This window comes from Columba livia, chromosome 20 (genome assembly GCF_036013475.1).
Source record: "Columba livia isolate bColLiv1 breed racing homer chromosome 20, bColLiv1.pat.W.v2, whole genome shotgun sequence".
In the NCBI taxonomy this organism is placed as follows: domain Eukaryota; kingdom Metazoa; phylum Chordata; class Aves; order Columbiformes; family Columbidae; genus Columba; species Columba livia.
Window position 1 is genome coordinate 4,397,194 of NC_088621.1, and position 26,173 is coordinate 4,423,366.

The 26,173-nt window shown below is 45.9% G+C and overlaps 1 protein-coding gene across 2 annotated transcripts in view; it reads left to right on the forward strand.

Annotated features, from left to right (window-relative positions):
* FAM222B (family with sequence similarity 222 member B) overlaps positions 1-24,174 on the forward strand; it is a 37,717-nt gene extending 13,543 nt beyond the window's left edge. Inside the window, exons 2-3 of one of the 2 annotated variants that reach the window (XM_065036933.1) lie at positions 12,305-12,432; positions 17,698-24,174. In XM_065036933.1, coding sequence (XP_064893005.1) covers positions 12,351-12,432; positions 17,698-19,280 — 1,665 coding nt within the window. In that variant the 5' untranslated portion in view covers positions 12,305-12,350 and the 3' untranslated portion in view covers positions 19,281-24,174. The remainder of the gene's footprint in view (positions 1-12,304; positions 12,433-17,697) is intronic. The other variant, XM_065036934.1, reaches the window with a different exon arrangement.
* The last annotated feature ends 1,999 nt before the right edge of the window (positions 24,175-26,173 follow it).

A 26,173-nucleotide genomic window follows, 5' to 3' on the forward strand; every position in this document is an offset into this window, starting at 1 on the left:
TGGAGCAGTGTCACACAGGTTATTTATTCAAATAGCCTTTACATTTGGAGTATGTTTTCTCCAATTTGCTTTTCTCCTTTGCTCTTCACCGGAGACTGAAAATGTGCCCATGGCGAGAGTGCTGGGTACGTGCTTCCTATGGCTTTGAAATGGGTTCCTGTTGCTCCTCTGCAGACCCTGAAGCGCCACGATCTGTGGAAGCAACGTATTCAAAGCGAGAGTGACTTTACCTCTTTGTTTTCTCTCTTTATTTCTGTCTGTATGGGATCCGCTGGTCCCACATTATGTGTGAAGTAGTTAAATTTTAGCCTGCCTCTGTAGGATGTGATTTCTCCCCCTCCCCTCCAGTCGCTTTGATCAAATCAAATAAAAACGCAGCTCTTTCATTTCTAGTTTTCTAGTTTCAAAGACAATCTCTTGACACGCTCTAGCAGTCTGGACCTGAGTCCTTTTTTTTCCTTAGTCCAAAGGCACACTGTGTCTTGCACCTTTCTCTGTATCAGCAGTTGCAATCTGCATTGGCTTTTATCTGCATCAAAAGACAAATGGAAGGGAGCAAGACACTGCAGGAATGGGAAACAGACTTACATGTGCAATGGAAATATGTAATCCTTCCGTTAGGTCTGCCACATGGAATACAGACCTGTCTCTATATTGGAAATCCCTAGCCTATACTCCCAGAAATGCAAGTTTAGATTTTAGGCTTTGAACGTTGATTAATCCCCCCAGCGGTTAATACCAACATGAAATTTTCTGTGATGTCAAGCGTTTCCTACTAGATGCTTTTTTTTTTTGCATATGTCAAGTATACAAAGCAACACTGAAATTGAGAAATTAGCATTCAAACACTCTGTAAGCACTTTATTTTTGTCCGCTTTGTGAGCAGCTGAACACATGTCCAAGCTGAAATACGCTGAGATGCTGCTTCCCAATGAACGTGCGGTGAGAAGGTTCCCGGCCGTGCCAGCGTGGGAGAATTTGGAATTCGGTGTCCTGAAAAAAAGCACTACTGACCTTCGCCCTGGAAAAGCACATCTGCGAATCTCCTGTTTGACGGCATTCCAGGGGAAAGCATCCCAGCTAAGCCGTGCTAAATCATACCCTGTTTCTCAGCGAGATGAGCGCTGTGGTCGCTGTCATCCTGATCAAAATCCGATCCATGTCTGATGGCATTCGTAATGTTGCAGTACGCATTACTTTTTCAGATAGTAGCGCTTAAAGCAAACCGCGTTTCTTTCTGCATTAAGGAGTCAGGTTCAGCTATTCAAAGCGAGTTGATAAATTGCTTTTCATTAAGTGTCTGAGCGCAAAAGGGTTCAGTTTGTCTTCCAAGGAAAAAATACATTAATTACGCCTTCTGTAGAGTGTTTATCAATCACATAAACAGTACTAATGCAGTTCATTGAAGGTAGAAAAATTTACCTTTTGAATTTGTTGACTGCAGCAATTCCGTGGTTAGAAAGACAAGTTGGAAATTAAAATCAAGCAATACTTTAGGGATTGCCTGAGTAACTGTCTCGAGTAGATACTTGACCAGGCTCCGGCACAGTGTTCAGAGGGGATGTGCTGCCTTTTAGCACAGGACATGCTGCGGAGGGTTCCAGGAGCACAGCGCCCGTGCGGGCAGGTTCGCGCTGTGTTTGTGGTGAGGTGCAGTCGTACGGGCTGCAGGAGCAGCATTTGTTCTCACCCACGCAGCCAGGTTGTGTTTACCATGCGAAGGGATGTCTCGCCGACTGTAGTACCGTTACAGCTGCCTCTGCGTCCTGTCCGCACAATTTATTTGTCGCTGTATGTATGGTGGTGGGTGGTTGTTTTTAAAGAGCAAGGCAAGAGCGGACGAGGAAGGATGCACAAAAGCAAACACAAATCTGCTCACCTGTAGTCGGTAGAAGAGAAAAAAGAAATCTTTTGTGAATGTAAACTTTGGAGAACGGTGGTTTGTTGGCGGCTGCTAGAGGAATCGGGTGAGGTCATGCTGAAGCATTTTATCAGGCCTGCAGACAAAAATCTCTGGTGCTTGTGGCGTGCAGAGGTTTTGAAAACATCTTGCACACTCATGTTGCTTTCCCTGAGGCTGTTTGAGCTGCCAGCCGTGCAGCTGGTTGGTTTTCATGCTTCTCAGGAAAGTGCTGAGAGTAGCAGAGACTTTTTCCAGTAGCGCACAATTAATGTATTTCTTGTCCTTTCTTCTGTTGGATTGTTATGAGGTGGCCTTTGAGTTTCTTGGAAGATTGATAAGGATGCTAGGTCTGTGTCAGGACAAACCAGTGGGACACCAGCACCGCGTTCTGAAGGTTGATGGGAAAATGCAATCCCGGTGTCTGCTCCAGCTCTTTGGTATTCACCTGGTGGCTTGTATTTTCTGCTGGTGAGTGTTTTGTACTTGTGTTGCAGCCTCTGTTTGAGGTTCTTAGAATGCTTTTCATCTTTACAGCAGGCTGCACAATATCTCCAGCTACAGAAGAAGGTCTTATCTTGCCCTTACAAATGGTAAAACATGGATCTAAGAGCTGATGTGTTCATGGTCTGGTAGGAAGCTCTAGCACTGTGCACAATGAGCCTGAGATCTTCAGTTTTGGATCTTATATAAAAATCTGCCATATATTTCTCCATTTACTTTGCAAATAGGCTGTTAAATTTTCTACCATAGGTGGGACCTTAATTCGGTATCCAGAGAGCTAAACACTAAACCAAACAACTGTTGGCGTAATTGTCCAGGTCAAAATGGTACACGTGCATAACCAATGCAAACTTAAATCCATCCGCCCTGTGAGCCTGCCCACCTGTGTTCACACACCACCAACACACCTGGTCTGCAAATGAGTCACTCTTTATTTTTTTCTTAATATGCAAGTTCCGTTTTTTGTTCTGTATGAAATCTAATTCATTCTGCTTCATCTTATTTGCAAATATTTCTCATTTTCAAGTGCATCTATTTTTAAAACAGGACTTGAAGTGTATTTTTCAGTATCTAACAAATGTCTGGCTTGTTGTTTGTGTGTTGCATAAAGGTAAAATTTGTTCAAAGTAGCTCTGAAAAAATAGGTTTTTAAAAATAATCAGCTTGTAATAAACAGGGGAAGATAGTTACTTTCCTCCTCAGGGAACTGTCATAATCTGTAACTTCTAACAATATTTTAGAAGGAAAAACTGTCATACTTCTGTCATGTGCAGCTGCAAGGATTTCTGTAAGTCACGATTAAGACTTAAATTCTGGGCTTTTACAGAATAAGTGTGGAATGAGAGAAGATAATGATAATGGCAATCTGTGTGAAGCAGCCCTAGAGAGAGAACTATTTCGTGTTTCCTTTCCCCTTTGCCTGGGTAGCTGTTTGCTGTACCTAAGTTTCCTTTTCAGGTCTGGGAAGGCAAGAGAGTCAAGAGGGAGGAATTCTGGCCCAGAGTGGCATGAGGAAGCTCCCAGCTCTTGCACGTCCTTTGTGGCAAAGTAAACCCCAGAATTACAACCTCCTGCTCCTCCCAGCCGACGAACACATAGGAAAGCTGCACGTTACCCCGCTGCACTGCGCACTCTTGCTGGCGATGTTGAGGTTATAACTGCAAACGATGGGAAAGGGGTCAATGTGTATTTTGGTTTCTTATCACTTGAAGGCAGAAGGAAGTTGCGTACGAGGATGGAGAATGTCTGTTGGTGAGAACGCGTGGTGCCTCCCTTGGGGTGTGTGTGAGCAGCATCCTGTAGTTCGGTAGTTGCTGGGCTGCTCTGGGTTTGCTTTGGATGGAAGTCATCTCAGCCTTAATCCCGTCATGTTCACGGGAAAACACGCACACTCGTAGCTGTAAGTCTGTTCTGTGTTTTGTTGTAGCTGCTGCGATATTATGGATGCATGTAGGAAGAAAGTGGGTTTAGTTTGCCCTGAGGATAGTGGATGCTTTGGAGGAAGGAATGTTTGTTTGTGCCTCCCAGTATCTTGTTGAAGGAAATTGTATCTTCTATGAATATTACAGTGATGGGTAAGGAGTCTCTTTTGCATTTTGGAAATACAAATGTAAGCCTAATATCCTAGGCAAGTTGTGATCTTGATGACAATGCTGTATGTACCTGACCTCTGCTCTTAACTGCTGCAGTTTCACTGTAGCATCCTTTGCTCGCTCTCCTAAATGACTGTGCAGATTTATGCACTGTGAAACATAACTAAGATACATCCCAGACTGTTTTCTTCATCCCTATTTCCCACCAGTACAACATTAAAAACTTGGAGTTGCAAGTAACCATATAAAAGGAGAAGGAAAATTAATTAAAGGTCAGGGTGCTTTAGTGTAGTGAAAATTCAGAGGAGGCAGATACAAAGTTATTCAAATCGCTTTTGACTTCGGGCAGGTCAATTTTCCTATTTCTTGCATATGTTCCCATGGTAAAGGTAGTATCTCGTCTGTCTCACAACTGACCACTAGCATCTGTGTTTCAAGCACAGCCAGAAATACTCCTTTGAAGCTTTGGCCAGGCCCTACAATCGTCCTGACTTGTCTTTTCTCCATCTTTCCTTCGCCTTGGAAGCAGCTCGCAACACCTGGCGGGACCTACTTACGCCTCTGTTGTCTGTCACCTCCTGCCATGTTGCAGAATACGGAGTTAAATCTAAAAATAGACTTAAAAAGAGGTGAGAGCTTTGAGCAAAGTAAAATAAGCCACTGATTTGGGTCATGAAAGGGAATTGATGTCACTGGTTCTCTGTTGCCGCTTTCTTGAGCTAAAAAGTTCTGTTCTGAGCCACGAAAATGCAGAGCCGGGGTGAGCAAGTGGTGCTGAGGAGGGGGAAAGATGGTCTGTGTCCAGTTCTCCCCGGAGACTGCCCGACCGTGACCTTGTAAGCCTGACATGAGAAGTCAAGGTGGTATTGAATGCTCCGCACTTTCATTTATCTTCACGATCTACTCCAGTGGTAGAAAACTGTCACCCGCTGCTGCCCTTTTAACGAGGAGCAACCGTGGCATCGGGTGATTAAATGCTTCATCCAAAATTACATCAGGAACCTGTGGTGAGCTGGATGCTTCCCTTGTTCTCTTCTGCTGCAGGCTAGCCCATAATCAGGAGACCAGTCTTCTGTCATAAATCTGGTCAAAAAAATCTTAAGGCTCTGTAAAGGGAATTGTGTGCAATTTTTGCCGTTTCAGAGTGGTTATGTGGCTTCGGTAATGTTTGTTAAGTGCTTTGATACGCTTTGTTTGAAGGGTAGAGTGTTAATAATTAAAATTGGAAGGAAGTTCTAAAGTAGTATGGGGGATGACGACCACTTTCTGGTCTGTTAGTTAACAAAAATGCAAAATATAAATAAACGAATCAGCAGGAATTTAGTTCGAGGCTCCCTTCCCCCAGCCACCTGCATGAGCTGAGCACAAAAAGCAGCTAATTGTCTGCTCGGCTGCGAAGATGAAAGGAGCTGGTCCTGCAGCAGGAAAGGCTATTGAACTGCGTGAAGGTGGTAAATTATCTGCGCTGAAAACCTTTTGAGTTGGTATCTTTACGTGCTCAAAAAGTACATTATTTGTACTGGTATTAACAGCGTTCGGGGCTGATGAAACCAGCATCTCGTGACACGAATCTTACGTTTCAGTCCATGTAATTAAGAGGTCAGTAAAACTGAAACTTGTTTTGGAAACTCTGCGCCTCGGAGGTGTTCGCATATTGTCGAAGGGTGTGTTTGGTGAGGATGGGCCCTCTTAATGGCTTTATCTTGGCCCAGCTAACGAGCTGTTTGCAAAATGGTGATTTGCAGACTGCAGGAGCAGCCTCGGGTTTGTCCATTTGACTGCTGGCAGTTTGGTTGGCAAAGTGCAGGCAGGAGCAGGCGTCTTGCCAGCAACAGCTTCATTCAGATTAGGGCTTTAGTTCAATTATGTCCAATTAACTTTTATTGCAGATAGCAGTGATAATTACTTGCAAGTCAATTTTTTGGCTGTGATTATCCCAAGGCTAAAGTCTGAGCTTGATGGATTTCAATAACTGAAGTGACGCGTAGCTTTTCCTCTTTTTTTTTTCTTCTGTAGGCCTCAATTAGATGAAAGGTCAGAAGCTATGTAAAAATCCATCTTACAATTACAGCCAACTGTTCTACTCTTCAGCAAATGCGTAGTGCTGTGTTTTAGAATAATCTCTTGGGACCGACCTAAAAAAAGGCTTTTTAAACTCCGAGATCATAACCTTGAGCTTGCTGGCGCTTTATCCGAAGAGTGAATCCCATGTCACGCATGGCGCTACCTGCCCGCCTTGGCTTTTTTTACTGCGATACATCCCGTTCAAAATTGCCAACCTGGAAGCCTTTATCGCTGACCCTTGGGCATAAGGCGTGTGGTGTGAACAATATTCCATTTAAGTGCTGCTACCTCGACATTTCTTCGTTTTATTCCTTGTTGAGCGTTGCTGTCCCAGCTCGTGCTGCAGCACGTGCCTCCCCAAGCACCCCACGTGCATTTAAATTCTCTCTGCCTTCCCCTCCAAACTATTTAATTTTGTTGCTCAAGTGGCATTATAAATGAAGGTCAGCCCAAAAGGTGAAATGCTTTACAAGCAAAATCATAGTTAATTAAACGGCAAGAAGCAAAAATTGATTGTGATCGAAGCTGTTGCAGGGCTCTACAAAAGGTCCACCTGAATGCCGAAAGCCAAAAGGTCCTGTGCTGGCAGGTGCTGACGGTGCACTCCACTTGGTACAAAAAGCGACTTTCTATTGTTCAGTCTTCCTATTTATTTATCCCCAAGTACACTCGATGTTATTGTGATTTATTGCCGTTTCAAAAGACTACCTCTCTGCGCATTATTTTGCAGTTTTCCATTTATAAAACATTAGGAGGATGTGATCCTGGCCGGCGATGAATACAGAGCTAGTTTGGTAATTTTGTTCCAGGAAATGGTAAGATTTATCTCTGGCTCTTCAGCAGGCCCAGGAAAGGGCCATTCTGGTAAGTGCCTGAAAATAAAAGGGAATTTTAGGGCTGGAGAAAGGCAGGAAGCCTGCAGGATTAGTCTAGACACTGTCAAGCGAGTTAGGAATGACTGGAAGGAATTGTATTGAATGCTGGGGTTGAAGGGGGGGAGTGTTCAGCATCTGCTGTTGACACAAACAAATTTTTGAAAGCCCTAGATTTTAGGTTACTTTGGGAGATGGAAAAGGAATGAGTCTCATTTGGTCTTGAGCAGCCTGCTGGGGGGTAAATGAGACACCGGGTTTCCCTTGGAGCATGAAAATTGGCCCAGATTCAATTACGTTTCCTGGCAAGGTCTTACAGACATTTGTACCAAAGAAACTTCACAAGCCCAAGTTAGTTTTTGTTTTTATTTGCAGCGTGTGTATATGCTGAGCTCGGAATGTGCTGCGTGCACTTGGGGGTTGCTGTAAACCCCACTGGCGGTGAGGGAATTTCATGGGGCTGCCTTGTGAATAACGAGGAGAAGCGAAGCGTATCAGCCCAGCCACAAGCGCTTAACAACCCTCGCACGGCTTACGGGACCCCAGGGTGCTGGAAACTTGGAATAGTTTGGAGCTTTTCTTTTGTGTGTGGGTAGATGCTCCTGCTTCCTCCCAGCCCTGAGCTTTGTGAACAAGCCCACAGTTAATCGTGGAATTTCAAACATGTGTGTTTACTTTCAGGAACCCAATTTTAAACTTCAGCAGCTCGCTGTCGTCTAAACCAGCTCAGTTTCCCATATTTCATGGACCGGGGATGGTTTGTGGGGAGTGTTTCCTTTCTGCGCTTACCCTGTAAGGCTTCTTGAGAGCTTAGGAGACTGGTATATTTAAAAACTTTGCAACAACTGCATGTGTGGTGTGTTTATATAATGATAAAGCTGTGTTAGAGTATTAGAGATTTCCTAGCACCGAGTTACTTTACACCTGGGTTTTACTCTAGCTGGTAAAAGTCTCCTCTGGCCTGAGCGCTGGGTCTGGCAGAGTCGATAGTAATCTTTGAATATCAGCCAGAAAATACTATATATTTTCAGTCTAGAAAGGCAATATTGTGGTAAATTTTACAGGAGCTGATTCTTAGCTCTAGAGGGAGGGTGTCACTGGGCAATGTGGAGGTGGGTTTTTCTGTCTCACCCCATGTGCCTTTGTAGTGACAGGACTGACTCTGAAAATCAGTGCAGCCTGCACCAAAAACCACTCATGTGCAGGTGAGACTGAATCTAACAGTCATTGTGGGGATGTGACAATTACCCCCCAAATCCCAAGCACTGCAAATCCCTCTTAAGCTTAACATGCTTTGGTTTAATTATTAATAATTCTTACAAGATAAAAAAAATCGCTTCGTGTGTCTAAACCTGCTAACTGTTTAATAGAGCATCCTGCAGTACGTGTGCTTCTAAGATTATATCCTGCAGCCAGATTAGATTAAAATCACTTCAAAGAGGGGTATTTATTTATTTAGTCCAATCTAGAGATTGTTTTCCTCTAGGAATGTAATTTATCTTTTTATAGACATTTTCAAGACAAAGCTCGTTGTGCTGTGTTTGGTAGTGTACAGAAACAGTTGAAAATACAATTTGAAAACTTTAAAGGTTTTACAGCAGCCCTCCGTTGCTGGGTACCAAAGCCGACTGGTTTAGGTGAGTGTTACTGAGTCAAAAAACCCCTCGGTTCCCAGTTCACCGCATCCATTCTAGTCCCCCCAGTAACACACAACCCGTCCTGGGAAGGGCTGGGGCAGGAACACGGTGGGGAGCTTTGCAGGTGCTGGTGCCCACACTAGTTGCCACCGTGGAGCCAAGTCTGCTGGCGAGAAGTCTTGACGTGCCAAGTTCGGTTTATCTCCTGCTCTGGACTAATTAGAAGCAATAAAGCCGAGCACAGGAGGGGATGATGCGGTTTTGCGTCAGGATCCTGCGCTGCCGACCTGGGACCGTGCATAATGGTTTGAAAGAGCCATTAATACTCATCTCAATCCCAAACACAGCCCGTGCGGGGGATTTTGGTTCATTTTAGCTGGGTGGTATGTTGGAGTTGTCTGCGATAGCTTGTTCCGAGTCAGGTCAGAAAGTAGTAGTCAGGTGCTGAGCATCTCAAAGGGAATAAATGCTAATTAATTTCTAACAAAAAAAAAAAAGCCTCGTTTGTAAAGATATTTCAAATCCTTTTGCTTCTAAATACTGAGATCTCGGTTTTGAAAAATTATATTAATTTCACAGAGAATAAAAATTGGAGCAGGATTTTAATTATAGTCTGGAATTCAGCGACGGAGTTGTGGTCAGCACTTCTATGTGAGTCTGAATTTCTTTTTTTAATGCTCAGCAGTGACCTAGATGGCATCAATTTGGTTATTGCAAATCAAGCTAGAAGAATGATTTTATGCTTTAGTTAAAATGATTTTTCTACGTCCAGTATTTCCTTTAAAATGCTTATTGCCACCCCAGTCTTTTATGGACCTTTGCCATCGCCTAAAATGATTATCCGCCTGCGGGAACAACTTGCCTTTATAGCCGTCTCTAAAACATTACTCTCTGTATTGGAGCTAAAGCTGCTGTAAATACATGTTCTGACCTTCAAGGAAATACGGCTGTCTTATCACAGAAGCCCAACTATTCTGAGTTGGATGCTGTGACCACTTTTAATCACTTGTTCCCTCTCCTAATGTGCCATTACCCTGTTTATGGCTGTGTGTGTGGCGCTGAGCCTCTCCGTGGCACTTCAGCAAGAGACTCACTCAAAGAGTCGCCGCGTTCAGGCTTCAACAAGCGTTAATGATGGAGCAGGTGAGCAAACCTTGCGTGTATCTTGCTGTCGGAGGTGCTCCTTGTTCAGTCCAAGAGCACGGTGAGCGCAGTGCTGCACCACAAAGCGCTTTTCTGTCTTTAGGGGCTGCACACAAACTTGCCAGTGGTTCAGTGATGTTTTAGACGCTGAGCTCCTTTGGTGGTGCAGGGACGGGGAGACATGGCATCAGACGTTACTGGAGTGAAAGGGAGATGCTCAGGTGAATACGGGAATGGTGTGATCTGATGGTTTTCTGACTGCAGTGAAGGCTCTTAATTTTGTTTGTCTGCTTTTCACTGAGAAATAGGTCTTGTTTTTGCCAGTCTTTTGAAGTTGATGAAATGAGGAAAAAAGGAAAATACGATTACTGGGTTTTTTCTTGCTGACTGTGGGTATTTCTGTTGCTTACTCAGGTAAAGCTCTGGCATCTCGCAGTGGTTTTGTCTTCTGACTAAAAGGGGCTGGGTTCTTGTTTTGTCTTTTTCGTCTTGCTGGGCATAATTTGGGGCAAGAAACTGCTGCCCTCAGGCTGTTTGCAAAGTTCCACTGAACAAGGCATACTTATAGCCACAGATGAACCTCATCTATAAAGGTCGAGCAACTTTCCAGTTCCTAAAGCAACTCCTTTAACCTGTTGATGTGACAGGTCTTCAGTTGTAATTTCTGAACACCTTAAAGACTCCAAGAACTCCACCTGCTGCAGAGGGTGAGAAGAATATCTGGGTTTAGACCTACTTTACAAGGTTCTACAACTACATATCTTGGAATTCTAGTAGCGCAGATCGCTGCTGTCTCCTGGGGATGAAATGAAGAGTGATGTAAACTTATTCTGTTTGTTGTGCTGTCGTCCCTACAGCGTGGCGAGGTCGCGTGCTTGTTTGTGGTGGCACTGACTGGCTGCTACTCTGAGCGGTTGGGATGAATGGGCAATAGATGGAGCCGTCAAGCCGGCATTCAGTGCCCAAAACTATTTTTAATTGTTAGTCACGCAGGCACCCAGCGGACTCGGTCAGCAACGCTCCGTCTGCTTCTGAGAGCGCTCGCACGGTGAAGATGCACAAGTTTTTGTAAATTAATATTCGCACAAGATTTCTTGGCCGTTGGTTTGATCAGCCTTTGCATGTTGAACCGAGGAGATGCATGCAAACATGGAGCTAATTAATTAGATACAGCGAGTAATTGCTGTGCAGTGGGAGAGCTTTAAGCCCACACTGTTTGCTGTGAGGGTGCAGGTGTTCCTTGCACAGTCTGACTTGTGATGGTGGTCTGAGGTTACATTTCAAATTAAAGTCTTTAAAACAGTTCTGCAGAGAAATCGGCTTTTGGAGCTTTCTGGATGTGAAGGCGGTGGCGCTGTCTGGGACACGGCGTTGACGCTGCCGCGTCGGGTGTCGTCCAAAACCTTCACATCATTGCGCGCCCCTTGGCAGTGCAACTCCTTCAGAAGCGGCTTCTGCAGCCAAGGCCTCTCGTGCCAGTCTTGAGCTTTCACCTGTCTCGATCTTTGTTTTCATTGGGGGTTTGAAACAATGACTTAATTAATTTTGAAGCCTTCGACCCTTCTAAGTTTGGGGGGCCATATAACATGCCCAGCCATTTCCAGCTGCTCCGTAGGTGTTTTGGGAGAAGCACTCCCAAGCACCAATGCTTGCAGAGATCTGGGCAGGGAGGAGAAGTCAACTGGTTTCTCCAGCTTGGCTCGGACACCCTGTTTCCCTGTTTCTAAAGTGCTCGTGGCAGGGGGGATTTGAGCAGGGGCTTGGACCAGGCAGCCTCTAGAGACCTTGTTCCAACTCAGATTTCTCTCCTAATGTTGGGAGACTTTGAGCCTGTGTTAGTTTTATTGCTGGAAACCCCCTTGTATCTGTTCACTGACGATGGGATTTGAGGGCAGCTGTGCAGCGTTCACATATAAAGAGCTTTAGTGCTCCGTGCATTCGTTTAGAGCTTTCAGTTCCCAAATGCTGAGCCTCTGCGGTACAGGTTGGTGGCACCTCTGCCGCTCCTTTGTGCAAGAGGCACGTCTTGCAGTTTGTCTAAGCTGGAGCCGCACGGGTTAGCGAGTCTCCTGTGAAATGAAGGAAGTTGTAGCCATTCGTCTTGCAGCCTAATGGACCACAGAAATTACAAGCTGTAGCATGCAGCTTAATCTTGCCACAAGGCAGAGCGCTACATACTTTGCCTTCAATTTATGCATGCCATGTCTTTTTATTAAATGTAAAAGAGCAGCTGACAGGATTTCTCCAGAGGGCTTGCTTTGGCTATACCTGGTAGATAGCCAGCACATTTCAATATATAGTAAAATGAACGATGGTGGTTTCTTTACCATTCGTAACAACCACCTTTGAAATCTGAGGACAGAGTTATGTGTCAAGCAGCAGAGGAGAGCGAGACAGCTATTTTCGTTTTAACCCTGCAGCTGACCCACTTCTTGAAGTGTTTCCATTGCCCTTACGAGATGCGGCAAGGGCCAGAGCAGCGGCTGCACATCTGTGCTTGGTCAGGCCTTCACCCAGGGACGGCTCCGTGCCGCTTTCTTTTCTCTGTTCCTCCTTGTGTTATAACTTTGAATTGTCTCTCTGTTGTTGCAGTGTGCAGAGGAGTGAATGGCCCATGTTGTGTTAGTGCCTGTCTGCCATGCTGGCCTGTCTGCCAGGACCAGGCGACCTCTCCTTTCAGCTTCTTTCTTACACGCAGATGAACACTGGACTTCAGAAATGTGAGTGACGTTTTGTCTGCAGGATGTGGTTAACTGTTAAATCTCGCTCTCTGGTACAGCTGTGACATAAACATTTAGGATACAGTGGAAACACTATTTAATGTTAGAGTCTTTCTTTTGTTATGCCTTCAAGGCATCCATCAAGAACGGCTCTGAGAAATCGCTGTGGAGGTTCCCATGTGTGCAGCAAGCTCTCCCCCCTCCCCGGCTTTATAAAGGTTAATTTTAACCACAGCAAGACGAAACGCAAGCGAGATTTCTGTGAGATTCGTGCCTCTTTGCTGAAAACATTTTGTGCTAAAAGCGTGCCAGCTGACTTCTTAACACAGCTTTCTCCTGACTCCTTTTCACTTCGTTCCTTTAATTACTCATAGACACCAATAAAAGTTGGATCAGGCTAATGCAAACCTTTTGAGGTCAGCAGCTCTGTGTTCTACATACCTGGGGCATATATTACAAATATTAGTGATCTAGCCCAAATTACCGAAGTTCAAAGTTTCTGTCGTCTTTCTGATGTCTCTTTGGTGCCTCTGAAAATATGTCTGCAGAGCGCTCTGATAATTCCTTTTTAAAACTTCAGACATTTTTTGATAGTTGTACCATATTTTTAAGAACTTACACTTGGGAATTCAAGTTTATTGGCTAGAGATTTTTTTTTAAATCTTACTCTGTCTCCTTTATCACTGAAGTTGCACATTGATGAGCTGAAATTTCAGAAATACCAAGGTTTCTACATCAGATCCGTGTACTTGGTTCTGAGGGCTGTGACTTGTCTCTTGCATTTGAAATGGGCAGTGGGAGCTCTCTGTACCCTCAGTTTGCTGGTGGACTCGTTGTTCTTTTACACCAAGTTATTTACACTTCAGTTATAGCTCAAATTGTTATTACGTTGTGGCGCTACTGAAAATAGGTAAGATAATCTTGCGGTTAAGGGCGACATGCTTAAAGCCTTGCCAGAGGTGAGTGACGCTGCCCACGTACACACGTGCTCCCTCACAGCATTGACACCAACTCCACGGGCTCGGTAATTGTAACGACACTTTCAGCAACAGTAAAAATCTTTACTCACCACAGGATTTCCTTAGATGGCCTGAAACTGGGCTGTCTCTTTCTCTTTTTCCGTTTCCAGTTTGAGCTTTGCTGAGTGAAAAATGCTGGTTCTAAAGGTAGGCTGTCATGATAAGGACATGTTTAGGTCCTCGCATTACATGGAGTTTCTTTGGTGGCTTGGGAGGCTCCGTTCTGAAAGGAAATTATTGATGTTCACGTGAAAGTAGCTGTGCATGAATCAGGTATTTGCTAATTACACATTTACGAGGTAGTATGTGGGTATTTTCTTAACCTGATGGTACCTGATGCTGTTTGAGAACTGCTTATCCCCATGCTGAGAGCATCGCTGTATTCTGCTTAGTGAAGAGCTTCAGGTACTGCATTTAGACAGAATTTAGGACATAAAGTCGCTGGCAGGCACTGGTAACGCTCAGCTGTTCCAGTTTGTTCCGATGTGTGTGGAAAATGAAGCTGCTCATGAAGACCTTGCTCACCCCCACTGCACATGTGTGTAAGATTAATTGGTGCGTTTTTCTCCACTCTGTGTATGCACAAGTACTCCAGCCCCCGGCCAGAGGAAAGCTGAGTTAATGAGCGTTTTTAATGAACGGTGACTTGTGACTTTTGATGGAGGGTTGGAAGTGGGCTTTAATATTAGTGCTATTGCTTTTATAAAAGACATAGAACTCCACATGATATAGACTTACAGTATTTGTATTAATAATTTTTAAGTGTAGTTTTCTGGATCAGACTTTTTATTAATGCTTAAAAATCCACATTAGTTAATTATCTTTTTTCTTATTCACTTTCAAACGAGGCGGTTTTCTCAAAGCTGGTCTGTGCAGTGGGCATTTTGTAGATGATACGTACATATTTTTTCTTTTAGAAACCGATCACTGCTCCCAGTGATTTTTGAGGGTGATTTTTTGGGACAGTTTTGCAAAGCTAAGGTGAAAGGTGCTTCTTGGAGGACTTCTGTGGGAGGGGAAAAAAAGAGAAGAGCAGGTTGGGACTGAATATGGGGTTATCAGGCAAAAGAGAGTCCTTTCGATGGGTGAGGGGGAAACTGCTGCAGGTGAGATTGTGATGCAGAAGGTGGGCACAGCTGTTTTTCCCTTGTCCCCAGGTGGATGCTCCCGTTAGGGTAGGAATCCTGAAGGCCTGTTTGTATTTTCTTTAATGTTAATAAAAAATTAACCATAGGCAGTTTTAAAAGCAGTGGGTTTTTAAAGCCTTAATGTGAAATGCACTTAAAAGACGTTACATCAGTGTTGAGGTGAGGCAGAGAAGTACATCATTTCATAATAAAAATAGCTCCATCGGTGAGACGCGCACAGGAATGTGACCGGATTAATTGGTTGCCACGGGACCAGCGGGAGTATGAACTTGCAGCTCGCCAGTTTATGGGGTAATTGCTCATATGCACAGCTTTACTTTATAGTAAACATGAAATAATTACTTTTCAGCAAAAGTCTTGTGCCTTGCATTTACCGTTAGGTAGCTTTGTGCAGCTCATGCCATTGTTTTTTTAACATAGCTTGTTCATCTGCCATCCTCTACCTCATTTCATGGCCCACTTCTTGCACTTGCACACAAACAATGCATATTCTAATACCAGAATTTTCTTCCAGTGTATTCTGGCTATTTTTCCATTCACTTAGGAACCAGACCTTATTGTTCTTTACGGGTTTGTAGGGTATTTGTACGGAATATTCAGACTTACTCCTAATTTTTTGTTGCTTTAATTATTCTTGTCGTTGAGTCTTTCTTATGGAACTGGTAGCAAAGAACATTTTAAGCAGCGTGTTGGGAAATATGGAAATACACCACCTTGGTCAGTCTTAAGTAGAACGGCTGAGTTAGTCCATGGTAAAAGTACCATAATCTTTGCTGTATGCAAAACAGGCTCCATTTGAAGTGGTGATTGGTTTGAGAAGATCCTGTCCTAGGGATTTAAAAGATGCCATGTGATAGGATGCCAAACTTGGTGTGTTATTTGGGGTTATTTTCTCTCATCAGAGCAAGACGTTCTTCCAGATTTGGGATTACAGGTGAGTTGTAACCGATAGCTGCAGCCTGTTCAAACACTGATGTTTTAGTTGCTTTCTAGAAGCTTCCATCGCAGTTCCCACATAACAGAAAAATAGATGCTTGAATAAAAAAATATTTAGTGTATCTGTTCAGTGTTTACATTTACCACCTACTTTGCTTATACGCCTATAGAATTGTAAACCAGGCTGGGAAATTCTCATGGTAAATGTGTCTTAAAGTATCAGCTTAATTTTTCATGTAAAAATAAAAGCTTGACGTGACAATAACAGTAACATAAACCAGACAGGAGTGGATTCCTTTGTCCGTTGTTGATGGTTCTTCTCTGGTTCATGGTGAGTTGCAAGGGGCGTCTCTTGGGGAACAAATGGAACTGAACGAGCGTGGGCAACGCTGAAAATAAAGGCTGGGAGTTCACGAGGGCCTTGGCTGTTGTGACAGGGTGGAGTGGCAGAGTCCGTTTGGAGTCTCTTCTCTCCGCTAGGAACAGAGCAGCTCTCTCAAAAGGACAGATAGAAACCAGGGGTATGAACAGAGAGGATGCTCAGCTTAATACCTAACAAACATTTCCTTTGGTTACAAAAACGGGTGCTACATGCCGGTGTTCGGACAGCACACAGAGTATAACTGGTGCTGCGGTACGTGCTTGCTGAAGATACAAGACAGCCTGCTTGCAAAGCTGCTTATTTCACAAAATATATTTTTAATATTTTAACATGCTGTCTTTTGATATCAATCCTGTTTTCCACTTTCTGGCCCTTTCTGAAAGTGGGTGCCCTTAGTGCGGGGCAGCTGTCCCTCACCTGTGAAGACTGGAAGCTGCAAGATGCAAAGAGGGAGAGGTGGTTGGCACTTGGAGTGTAGCTGAGAAGCCTTTTAGAGGCAATTTGCTTAAAAGAATCAGAGGTGGATTTTCAAAAGGAAGGGCTGTTTGCCCAGGAGCATCAAGCTCTTTACTGGAGCATTAGATTTCCTCGGGTCAGAGGGCCGGCTGGGGGGCTCTGCAGGAGCTGGCTGCTGCATTTCTTCCAGCACGGCAGCAGATGGCATGGGGACGCTGAACATTTTAGCCAAAAGGATGGGTGGCTTTATTTCCAGTGAACTGTTTGCCAGGTGAGGAAAACAAACAAACAAACAAAAAGGCAAAAGCAAAATTGTGTTGTCAAAGCTACAAGCCATTATTTGAGGATTATAAAATCCCTTCTCAAGCAGGAGTCCCATAGGAGTTAAGCAGCAGAGCTGTGGTAGGGGAGCTGCCCAACTCTCTGCTTGGGATATTATTATAGTGAGAGGCACAAGCATTTCCCGAGATTTCTGAAGATCCTTTCAGAAGCACTTGGAGCTTGTGGGCAAGGTAGGTGTCTGCTAAATTGGAGGAAGAGAAACCACACCTGTCTCCAGAAATCTTTTGTCTGTGTCTGGGGAGTAGCGTGCTTTTAATCTTGTGAGGTAATCACATAATTTCGCCGTGTGATATGAGGATGCTGTCCTTAGCAAGGTGCCACACTGAAAATTCAGCAGAAGAAATAATTGCCAGCCATAAAATAATGCACATGTAGCCTCCTTCCATTTGCTGAACTTGGCCTGACAAGGGCTTCCTAATGGACATAAAGCACAAAGTGCTTTCAGATGTCAGCGTCTAGAAGAGAGCTCAGATGTAAATGGAGGCTTGAGCTGAAGTGCTTCGTATGGTTCCCACCTCAGCATTACACGGGTTTAATGTTTAATTCATAACTTTCTGATGTTGAATTACACGGTAAAGAGACTGAGAATGGCTTGAAGAGCCATGGGGAGGCAGCATTAAATTAAGAGAATAGAAACTGGCCCACCACTGCAAGCCATAAGAAATGTTTCCAGCTGCAGGCAGTCCCATGTTTATAGCATGATAACCTGGTTTTGTCCAGCTGTAAGCACGCTCTGCTGAAAACACTGGTTTGGTTTGCTTCCCTGGGCAGGTCTTGCTTTAAGCTGAATAGGGGGCTGTGTTGGTCCCCAGGTGTGTTGAACAGAATGAGGTATCTGGTACATGATTCACTGGTCTGGGAAGATGAAGTTCTTGCCTCTTGATTCCTTGGAGATTTTCTGCCCTTGTTGTCCAACTGTCTTGCCCTGGGGTTGATCCCTTGCTTACCAGAATTGATACTGATGAATTTCCTTTCTCCGCAGGGGACACTACACAGAAAATGAGATCTGCACAGTATCCTACCCCAGCAGAATTGGATGCTTATGCTAAGAAGGTCGCCAACAACCCACTGACTATAAAAATTTTTCCAAACAGTGTCAAGGTTCCCCAGAGGAAACACATACGCCGTACTGTGAACGGACTTGATACTTCGGGCCAGAGGTACAGTCCCTACCCGTCTCAGGCCACCACGAAAACAGGCCTCCTGGCGATAGTCAAATCTCCAGCGAAAGGCATTATCAAAGACTTTGACGGGACCCGCACGCGCCTGCTGCCGGAAGCGATGATGAACCCCCCGTCCACGCCGTACGTTGCACCAAGCACTTTAACCCACCACCCCCAGGCGCTTGCTCGCCAGCAGGCTCTCCAGCACGCACAGACTTTGCCGCACCCCCAGAGCATCCCGCAGCCACAGACTTTGCAGCACCCTCAGGGGATACCCCAGCCACAAAGCTTACCGCACCCTCAGGGGATACCGCAGGCGCTGCCGCACCCTCAGAACATGCAGCAGCCGCAGGGCTTGCAGCACCCGCAGCCCATGGCACACCAGACTCTGCAGCACCCCCCGAATCCTTTGCTGCAGCCGGGTTTACATGGAAGCAGAAAGATGCCGGATGCAGACGCGCCGCCGAATGTGACCGTGTCTACCTCAACCATTCCCCTCTCTATGGCTGCCACCCTGCAGCAGAACCAGCCACCGGACCTGAGCAGCATTGTGCACCAGATTAACCAGTTCTGCCAGGCCAGAGCTGGCATTAGCACTACCTCAGTCTGTGAGGGACAGATCGCAAACCCCAGCCCTATAAGTCGCAACCTGCTTATCAATGCAAGTACCAGGGTATCTACTCACAATGTCCCTACACCCATGCCTTCCTGTGTAGTGAACCCTGTAGATCATGCTGCTGCTGCTATCCCTCCTGCCTCTGTTAACGTGCCCATGGTGAATATTAACAGAGTGCCGCCCGCCTACCAGAACGAAATCAAATCGGTCGCGTGGAACCAGCACCAGCTTGCGCATCTGCAGCAAATGTGCGGGGATGCTGCTGGGCCCACCGCGCTGGCGGGGAAAGCCCCTCCGAGGGAGATGGCGGGGCAGAGTTTTCCTGGCAAAACCTCCACCTACCCTCAAGAACTGTGTATGGGCCAGTCCTTCAGCTTGAAGCCCCCCATGGAGAAGCCCACACCTTCTCCGCCCGTGAACGGGTTGCAGGGACCTTTGCCATACACCAACGGGCACTATTTCCAGCCCATCTGGAATAACATTCTGCCCACGCCCAACAGTGACAGCTCTGGGTCCCAGGACCTCGCCATGCCTTTCCACGGGGGACAGCCAGCGGGAGCACCGCTCGATTGTGCAGGAGGAACTCATTACAGAGCTGGAGCTGGCCCATCCAGCCAGAATAATGTGATGCAGACCATGGATTACCTAAGCGGGGACTACCAGCAGTCCTGCTTCAGAGATCAGAGCATGGCCGTGCTGGGAAAAGTCCATCGGCCTCCCATGAACCGAGCACCTGAACCAACTGATAGTCGAAATCTTCATATTCAACACCCAGGGTATAGATAGGCTGCAGTCACTTTCACAGACAAAAAATTATAGGTTTAGTCTTAATTTTAATTAATAAGCAAGGCGTTTTTAACTTGCAAACTTGTGTGATCATTATAGTAACCATTGGAAGAAGACATACTGTATATTTAAAAGCTTTGCTTACATGTTATCTATCTCCTTTATGCATCAAATATTTAACATGCCTTTTGTTTCAAAGAATTTCATTACACTACTTCACGCCACAGCTGTTTCCTCACCGCAGAATCCCCTTTGTGCAGCTCTTGCCTTCTGCTTAGCAGCTCCTTGCCGGACTGATGTTGAGTTGCTGCAGGGTTTCGCAGTTGCATCTGTTCGCCGGCTCCATCAAGAGCGAGGTAGCGTAGCTGCTTAAATTTCCATCTCAATTTCCTCTGAAGATTAAGAGCAACAGAATTTGTCAGGAAGCGGGGCTTATTTTCAGCTCGAAAGCCCGTTTCATTAATGCATTAAACATTGACCATTTGCACTGTCTAGAGGCCTATTTAATTGAAAGAGAAGCCTACGTTTGAAAAGAGCTAGCTAGGGGTATGTATTTAGGCATTGATATAGGAAGAAGCTTTTCAACTATTTCATGCCGAGACGCCCACGTTTTTATCCTTTAGACTTTGTCCAAAGTCAAAAGTCTCTGGCAGATGATTTGGACACGTTTTTATTTGCAGACAGGGTATGGAGGAGGGGGGAATGGCAGTTTTAAGGTGCAGGCAGCGTAGCTGCTTTGTTTTCTGCGTTGTATTTCCCTTCCCCGCTCTCCTTTCGCCAACCTAAGAGCCGACTTTGTCTGAACCCCTTGCTGCTAGGAGTCTGGCCGTCCCAACGCGAAGGGAATCCAGACCCACTGACAACTCCAAAAAGGGTTCAGCCGCTTCTCCGGTAGCTAGAATTTAATTTCAGGGCGAGGAGACGTAACTCGAGCTCGTCTCCGGTGCAACGAGTGGTTTTCGCCAGGATGGGAGGCCCTTGATGTGAAGCGAAGCTCCGCTCACGAGCCACTGCGGGACCAACGGTCCCGTGTTCCTCTCCATCAAAACGCCACAGCAGGTTTAACGGAACAATTCTCCTCTCTGGGAATTAGCGGGGCTGGTTTTAGCGTCCCTTTTTCCCGGGGTCTCGGTGCCTAAACTCCTTCTGTTCCTTTTCCATGTCACTTCCTAGTCGAGTCAGTGACCGCAGGACACTAACTATTGAGTAACCTCAGCGTCTTGTTCTCCTCAGCGTACCGGAACGTCCCTTTTCCTTTCTAACAGCCAAATTTGTTGTAAGTAGAAAATTTCTCATCTCTGTTAATGAGACTAATACTTGAACATAATGATCACAATCAAGTTTGGAAATTAAAAAAAAAAAAAAAATTAATAATAATAATTAAAAAGAAAGCATTGATTCTTTATATGTACACTGGCTAAAAATATTGCTCTACACTGTAACTTTTAAGTGTAATATTTCTGTATGAATGTCGCCTGGTAGTGTGGGTTTGAGTAGCATTGTGTATGGGTGAACCCACTGGCCTCCGCCATCCACTGGCCTCCCTCACAGCCCTTGGAAGAAACAAAGCCTTAAGTATTTGCTCCTTGAAATTTCCTTAACGAGCATGGTTTAAAATCTTAAAGACATCATACGAAATTAAAAAAAAAAATATAAAAAAAAAAGAAGTTTTGGAGTGACGTCATAGTTGGCTAGAGATCCTTCAAAGTTTTTCGTAAATGGAAAAATTAGACAACATTTATTTGTATTTTTTTAATTTAGATGTGTAGTCCTGGGCTGTAACAAATATTTAGGTTTCCAAGCTTAGCAGAGTACGTTTTCTGACTCCTCGCGTAAGTTAGTACACTTATATCATGTCATTATTTAAATTCTTTTAAGTGTACTATAAACCGTTCTTTAGTGGTAACTCTTTAGCAAAGTTAAGCAATTTGACTAAAGACGGATTAAATTATGTGTTGGCTTGTGTTGCCTTATATTTAAAAAGGAAAAAAATTGCCTGATTGTGTTATGCCAAATGATAGCAACATGAAGTCCTAATTTATTGTTTATAATCGTATTCCTGCAGTCTTTGTGAAAACTGGTAAATATACATCTATGAAAGAACTAAAACCCTGAGGCTTTTCATGCAATATTTGTCAGAACACGTTCTATTGGGACCCGCGGCTCAGTCTGAAGCCGCTTCCCTTCCCTTCCCCTCCCATCGTCTTCCCCGTCTCCTCCCAAACCCACCCAGGGCTGTGCGATGACTTTACCCTTCCCTGCGAGTTCCTGTAAGGTGTTCTGCTACCTGAACACCTGCCTTTTTACTAAATAAAATACTGGCATCTCCTCTGTTCACTAGCCTGCTGCAAATCTCAACCCAGACTGTTATTAAAAACTGATTTTCTTGGTGGTTTTTCCTCCTGCTCTTCTCCTGCGAGGCCGAGTCGAGTCCCGTGTTGTGGTGTTGGTTTCGGTGCTGGGAGGCGTTGGGCTGCGATGGCAGCAGCTGTTGGGGGTTCCACAACCTCTGAGACTTTGTCCCAGCCAGGATCAGGGAGCAAAAATACTCCCGCAACTCATCCAGGTGGGACATGGCTTGAAAAATAGGAATCATTTTACTTTTTAAAATATACTGAAATATTTCCTGTTGTTCTAGGAGTGAGATTTTCTTTAAGCCAACCCTTTTCACCCCGGCAGCAGCAGCCTGGTGCTGATGGGCTCTCCTCCCATCTTCTTTAAAGAGAAGCACGCTGACCTGCCCCATTCCCAGGTACAGCTTTTGGGAGCAAACACCGAATATGCGGCGTGGGGATCCAGACATGTCCCTGTCCCTCCCCGAGGGGACAAAGGGAGCAGCAGAAGAGGCACAAGCCTCAGCTATTCACGCTGCCTCATCAGCACTGAAATCTGTTCCCTTTACGCTACCACACTGATTTAGCAGAGTATTATTTAATAGTTCTTTTTGGCAACCCCCTTGCCAGGCGGAGAGGGACATTAGATCCGAGGAATGATAAACATGGAAGTGGCGAAGACCCTTCCACGAGGAACCTTCCGTCTGACATGTCTTGTCTTTCCAGCAGAAGCTTTGAAGCTGTTAAATCGCAAGCCTGGTTTGTTACAGCCCAAAGTTAACGTTTTATAAAGGTGCTTTGTGAATTTGCTTTGTGAAAGGTGTCTCCGTGGGACTCGGCCGCTCCCGTAGAAACCAAACAGAAACGTTTGCTGGGCAGAGAACTGGGAATTGCTGCTGTATTTCATTAAACCACAAACTTATTATAAATGGTGCTGCTTATGTGCTACGGGTATGAAAGAGAGACCTCGTCCCTCTGCCCTCCTGCTGGTTCCGTCTCAGGCTGGTGTGGCCGTGGGCAGCAGGACAGGGAGAAGGGGGTGTGTCCCAAAGGGAATTTGGGGAAGGGTCCCCATGGGTTTGTGGGGTACAAATGTGTTGGGTGCAGCCTGGCTGCTCTTCTGCAACTAGGGGAGGGAAACAGCAAAAATCTCAGAGCCAGAGAAGTGCTGAAATAATTAAAAAGAGGAGTCGAGGTTTAAGTCTTGTCAAGGTGAATTCGGAGACATTCGTGACCCCGTTTGCGAGGATTAGGGCTGTCCTGTGTTCTGCTCTCCCTGGCCAGGAGAGAAACATCTCGGGGAGACACAGGGCTGCTCCGAAAGCTGGACCTGCTGCCCTTCAGAGTGTGTGTGGTAAACCCGGAGTTTTACTTAATAATGTAACACTAAATATTTTGAAGGGGATTCATAACATTTGTAGACCCTTTCCGGAAGACAGGAGGTGTGGGGGTTTTCTCTCCTTTCCAGTGACGATACATCTGGTGTTGGGGATGAACTGTGCGATTTCATCTCTAAGAACAACACAACTCAAACCCCATCTCTGCGCTCGCTGCAAACATCCGAGTGTGAAAAACAAGCAAACTAATCCCTTCTGTGCTGTTCCCCAATACTAAGAAGCATACTTAGTTCCAACATGCTTTTCCAGGAATTTGGGCTAAACAGGCGGCTTAGCCCAGCTAAGCTCAGCTGGGACGGGCTGTCTCTGCCCGGCCTCGTCCCTTTGCCGGAGCTCCTGCAGTACCTGGTGTCTTTGTCCCCAACAAGAGGAATCGCTTCTGCAAAGCCTCTTTGGGAAACTGCTCGGACCTGTTTACCAGAGCGAAGCTCTAGTGCCATAATGAGCCTGTGGGGACTTCGGCAGCACCGAGGAGTCACCTGCAGCCACAACTAAGCTGAAGGCTGATGGCAGAGTAAGATTCAACCCTTTGAAACATCTCCTTTAGGGCTAAATAGTTTTGTTTTGCTTTTTTCTAAAGGTTTAATTCCTGTGTTTGATCTTTGCCTCCTACACCGAGCTCGCCGTACCCCTGTAGATGCTGGGAGAATGCGAACGTTGAGTTTGACCCAAGGTGGGTGACACGCCGAGATGTCACCACCAAAAACCAGCGGCACGTCGTCTCGTGATGGAGCCTGTTGGGAGAGGAGCAACTGCTGCAGGTGCTGCAAAAAATTGAGCTGGAAAAAAATGCTGATGTGGGGAGCATGGAGGGTCCCCAAGAGTGGAGGAGCCAAAGGAAAGGGACACTTTGACGTCACCTCCTTGCATTTTGGCTCACTCATGTCTGGCATCTTCTCGGCTGCTTTTCCAATGCTCGACAAGGCCAAACTGCAATAAAATTACCGGAGTAGTTTATCTAATTGGTTTAAGTTAATTTCAAGGCAGTTGGGCACAAAGCGTTAATTCAGCTGGGTGGCTGGAGCTGAGGAGATGCGCTGGCACCGGAGTGGTGAAATCGCACCAAGATTTACAGTCTCACTGTAAAACCCCTCGGTCCTGGGGACACAAAGGGCTGGGTGGGGGGAGCCTGGTGGGTTTTTAATAAAGGACGTGAAAAGTGAATTTGTCTGGCATTTTTCTCCCAATGAACTGTTACCGTCTGGTTTAGCCGCCTTGGTTAAGAAGCTTCAACAACCAGCACAAATCAAGGCTCTACCACATTGCACAATATGTGGTTTTGCCAAAAATCCCCCCCCGTCTGCACCCCAAAGGCTTTATAAAGGCTTTAAAAATGTTTGGTTTTTAGATAGATAAAGGCATTGCTAATGTGTTTGGGGACTTAAACCCCTGCCAGCTGGGCCGGGGGGCTTCCTTGATTGATTTAATATTAATTATTTACTAATGCTTTCCTTTCTGGCTTGAGCATCCCATGAAACACCCAGCCAGTGTCTGACCTGGTAGATTCTGGGCTTTTAGAATAAACCATCAAACCAAGAAGTTTCCAGGAAGTTTATTTTTAAATTTTATACTTGAGGCTAAATTTAGTAGTAAATTGATTATTTTTCCCCTCTCCCTCTCCTCCACGAAGATGAAGAGCCTCATCTCCTGCTCACAACGCGGGTCTGCGGGGGATTGTTCCCCCGTTACACGTGAAGGTTAAGCGGTGCTCCAGGATCCCGCTGACATTTCCAGCGCGGGGACGCGTGTCCCGGCTGCGGTGCCAATGGAGCCGTCGCGGGGGCGAACTGGAGCTGGGAGCTGCTGGAGAGGAGCACCCAATGGCAAACGTCACACTTACCATCCGAGAGGGGAAAATTAAAATTTAAAAAATAAATTAAAAATTAGTAATAATAAAATAATTAATTTTTAAAAATTAAAGAAAGAAAAATGATTTTAAAAGTACCACGAAGCAGAGGATGCAGGGCAGGGTCACATCCCTGGGGTCCTGCGTTGCTTTTTCCTCTCGGTTCCCGGTGCAGGGATTTCACCAACGTGGCCAGGAGCTGCCACCAGTGTCACCTCAGCACCCATGTCACCGCAGCACCGGTGTCACCGCAGCACCAGTGTCACCACAGCACCAGTGTCACCTCAGCACAGGTGTCACCGCAACACAGGTGTCACCTCAGCACTGGTGTCACCTCAGCACCGGTGTCACCTCAGCACCAGTGTCACCGCAACACAGGTGTCACCACAGCACTGGTGTCACCACAGCACCGGTGTCACCGCAGCACCCGTGTCACCGCAGCACCGGTGTCACCACAGCACAGGTGTCACTGCAGCACCGGTGTCACCTCAGCACCAGTGTCACCTCAGCACCAATGTCACCTCAGCACCGGTGTCACCACAGCACCGGTGTCACGGCAGCACCGGTGTCACCTCAGCACCAGTGTCACGGCAGCACCAGTGTCACCTCAGCACCGGTGTCACCGCAGCACCAGAGCTGAAGTTTTTCATTTGTAAATAATCTGGGGACTTTTTAATTATTTTTCAGGTAACTGGGGTGCAATAAGAGGCTGACAATACCTTGCTGTAGGACGGGGGGGCCTATAAAGTGCGTGTGTGTATACAAGAATATATATGTATATATATACACATAATAAATATTAAAAAAGCTGAAACTGTACATATAAAGAACACCAGCGGGTCAGGTGTTGGCTGCTGCTTTTCCCTCATGTTCTGGGGTCTCCTCACTCGCTTTGTCCCGGCAGAGCAGCGCTTGGTGCTCCGTGGAGGAGCAGAACTGGGGGTGTGGGTGGGTTTGGTACCACCGGGGGGAGCTGGAGCGGCCGCAGGGCCCTGGTACCAGCACCGGTACAGCCTGATACGGGCACCAGTACAGACCGGTACGGGCACCAGTGCAGACTGGTATGGGCACATAATGGGAGGGCATCAGGCACCAGTACAGACTTCATTTGGCTCCAGTGTAGGACTGGCAATGGCCACCAGTCCGGGCTGGCACTGGGCAGCAGAATGGGCCGGCATCAGCCAGCTGCCTGGGGTCCCACCAGGGCCCTGGGGTGCAGCTAATTAGGGGCTAATTATGTTAAACCAGGGCTGCACTGATGCAATTGTGGGATTAGTCTGCAGAGATGGCGACCCCCCGCTTCCCCCGCATGGGTGT